A 2,755-nucleotide genomic window follows, 5' to 3' on the forward strand; every position below is an offset into this window, starting at 1 on the left:
TATTTCCATATCAATCCGATAAGGCACCTTGTGTGGTGGACAAAAGCCATTCTTGGTGACAGTATTTCCAAGTCAGGGTTGGTCTTGATTGTTCAGGGCAGCTTCATATTTGGAAGGTGTATCAAACAGGAGTAAATCCCCTGGTGCTTCACAAAGGACTAATACTGATTCTGTTGTCACTCAATATTTCTATCAAGAGTCCTTTTATCTAAACTAAGTGAAAGAATTCAGGGTTTTTTTTACATTCTCATTTTTTTTCAACCAGCGCTGGTAATGCTTAAGTTAAGGAATGAACATACCAATTAAGGTTGAAACCCGGCAAGTCCCATGCATAGGAGTTATAAATAGCAAAGGAGAAGCTCTCTGTCATTGACAGAGTTAATAATTTATTGACAGGCAGTGTTATGTATAATACAGTTTTACATCTATAATATGGTATAAATGTGATGAACTAACAAGAACATTTGCTCAAAACCTTTTATTACAGACTAGGAGCCCTTGTGATGAGAGGTAGAGAGCTCAGACATATTCCTTCAGCGGGTATTCAGTTGTAACATTCTGAATCAGCAGTGGAGGTTGATTTGCTGTGTAACTGTGCCGGGTGCCTTGTCTGTCATTGTCCGTTGGGAAAGAGCAACAGAGGAAGGTTCCTCCAATACTGAGAAAACAGCTGGCTGACCATCCCACGTAAAGGGCATCTCCCAGCTCCCACTTCAAATTCTCTGGCAGTAGTGGGTTGTAGAAATCTGTGACGATGTTGTGAGCCACCCATGATACAGGTATCAGAACACACAGCCCAGCCAGGATGAAGAAGGAGCCGCCAAATGTGACCATGTAACCCTTTGATCTACGGTCGTCTCCAGCACAATATGTGCACTTCATTCCCACTGTGGCCACCATGATAGCTAGAAGTCCAAAGGAAACGGCCAGACACATGAAAGCTCTTGCCAGCTGCATGTCCCCAGGCAGGTCAAGCACAGAGTCATAGGTATCACACACCAACCTGCCTGATGTCTGTTGGTAGACACAGGTCATCCAAATCCCTTCCCATGTGATTTCTGTGTTGAGTATGCTGCTCCCAATGAATGGCGTGATCTTCCACTGTGGCATTCCCGTAACTGCACAGGCACACATCCATCCCATTATACCAATGAGGAAGCCAAGAAATTCCACGGCAGTGCTTCCCATTTCCTTCACAATTCTTCCTGTGTCTCTCACGAGCAGTCTGCTTCTTTACTTCACTCGCATTTCTGTCTGCTGCTATCACTGAGTCATTCTCTATCTCTACCTCTTTTGGTTTATCTGATTTTCTCTCTAATTTTGTCTCCGTCCCTCTTTTTTGTTGACACGTCTCACTCTGCCTTTTGGTCTTCTTTTTCCTGACCGACTGTCTCTATGTTTGTTTTACTGCTCACTCGGTCTTGCTTGTTCTCTAACTGTACTACCTTCTGTTTCTCCTCTGTTGGATTTCAGATAATTCTATCCGATCCAAAGATTTTTAACTAGGTATTGTGGCCTGGGTCACGTCTGTGCTTTCCTGATAAGACCATTGACAGGCAGTAGTGGTATCTGAAGCAAAATTTTAAAAGCGGTATGACTTGCTGCGATGTGACCTGTGAGTGTGGAGGTAAGGTAAATGATGCAGCCAACAGCTTATAGAGCTGTACCTGTCTCAGATGTCAAAGGATGGATTTCTGTTGACGGGGTGGAGTGAGAGAGAACAAAGAAATAGGTAAGTAATGACATTGGCAAAGCTATGAAAGTTCTTATTATTAGGCTGTTAAGGGCAGATGCTATTATGTGACAATGTTGCTAGATGAAATCTCCCTGTTTATCTGTTGAATTGAGCATTTATAAAACATTATTTTCACAGTCACTCAAATTATTCACTTCGCACAGCATTAGGCTTTACTGACAAATGTACTGTTTTTTTATAAGTCAGGCTAAATAAATCTGTAGAGCAATGTTTGAAAGAATTTTCCAATTTGGTTCATTTACTTCCATTTCTTTTAATATTCGAGAATTTATCATGAAATTTAACCTGCCCTTAGCAGCCAATGTCTTGCAGGTGCCACCAGAAGGAGTCAATGATGCACCACCCTATGGGAATGGTTGGTGACTGTGGTCCAGGCCAGGTTCCCTATCCTCCTAGAATGGGGCCAACACGGCCGGCTGCAGTGGCACACCATTGGCATGGGGACGTGGGTTGGTAGGCAGTGGGTCCTGATCAAGGTTATCAACGGGGGTGCCCATGAGCACCAGTTCCCTGGGAGCACGAAGGTGACTGGTGTCTTGGTGGACTATTTGGTCACCACCGCATGCCCCGACCTTAGAGGGGTGGTTTTTCCCCTCATGGGACTGGCAACTGGGATGCTGATCTGGGAAGCCATTGCCCTCCTGGAGGGATCAGTGTACATGGAGCAGAGAGCTCCTGCTCAAGCTTTCAGGGTTGAGGGGAAATTTGGCAACGTCATGCTGCCGGTGTCTCACAGAGACATGTGTGCTCTCTGGAGCGAGCATTGCAGGGGGTGGAGCCTCCCATGCACTGCCCATTCTGACCTGTCAAGCATCGGCTCTGGTGCTACCCCACCTGAGGTGGGACCTGACTAATCTATCTTTTGAGCTCTCCCAACCCCCCCACCACAGGAAAAGACTACCCTTCAAGCTGTTCCTCTTCTCAATGTGAGGGTCTATGAAACATTCATCTCCACAGACTGATTTCAGCTTGCACCTTTCCAGCACCCAGCAAAAAACA

The 2,755-nt window shown here is 45.3% G+C and overlaps 1 protein-coding gene across 1 annotated transcript; it reads right to left on the reverse strand.

Annotated features, from left to right (window-relative positions):
- Nucleotides 1-376: 376 nt before the first annotated feature.
- LOC138741907 (claudin-3-like) lies at nt 377-2,755 on the reverse strand. Its single transcript, XM_069896133.1, has 2 exons — nt 2,658-2,755; nt 377-1,694 (listed from the first exon to the last, which is right to left on the reverse strand). The coding sequence occupies exon 2, from the start codon at nt 1,186-1,188 to the stop codon at nt 520-522; it is 669 nt and encodes a 222-aa protein (XP_069752234.1). The 5' UTR covers nt 1,189-1,694; nt 2,658-2,755; the 3' UTR covers nt 377-519.

This window comes from Narcine bancroftii, chromosome 8 (genome assembly GCF_036971445.1).
Source record: "Narcine bancroftii isolate sNarBan1 chromosome 8, sNarBan1.hap1, whole genome shotgun sequence".
Taxonomy (NCBI): domain Eukaryota; kingdom Metazoa; phylum Chordata; class Chondrichthyes; order Torpediniformes; family Narcinidae; genus Narcine; species Narcine bancroftii.

What these genes read in the sequence shown, in the direction of transcription:
- LOC138741907 (XM_069896133.1), bottom strand. Translation starts at nt 1,188, where the DNA reads ATGGGAAGCACTGCCGTGGAATTTCTTGGCTTCCTCATTGGTATAATG.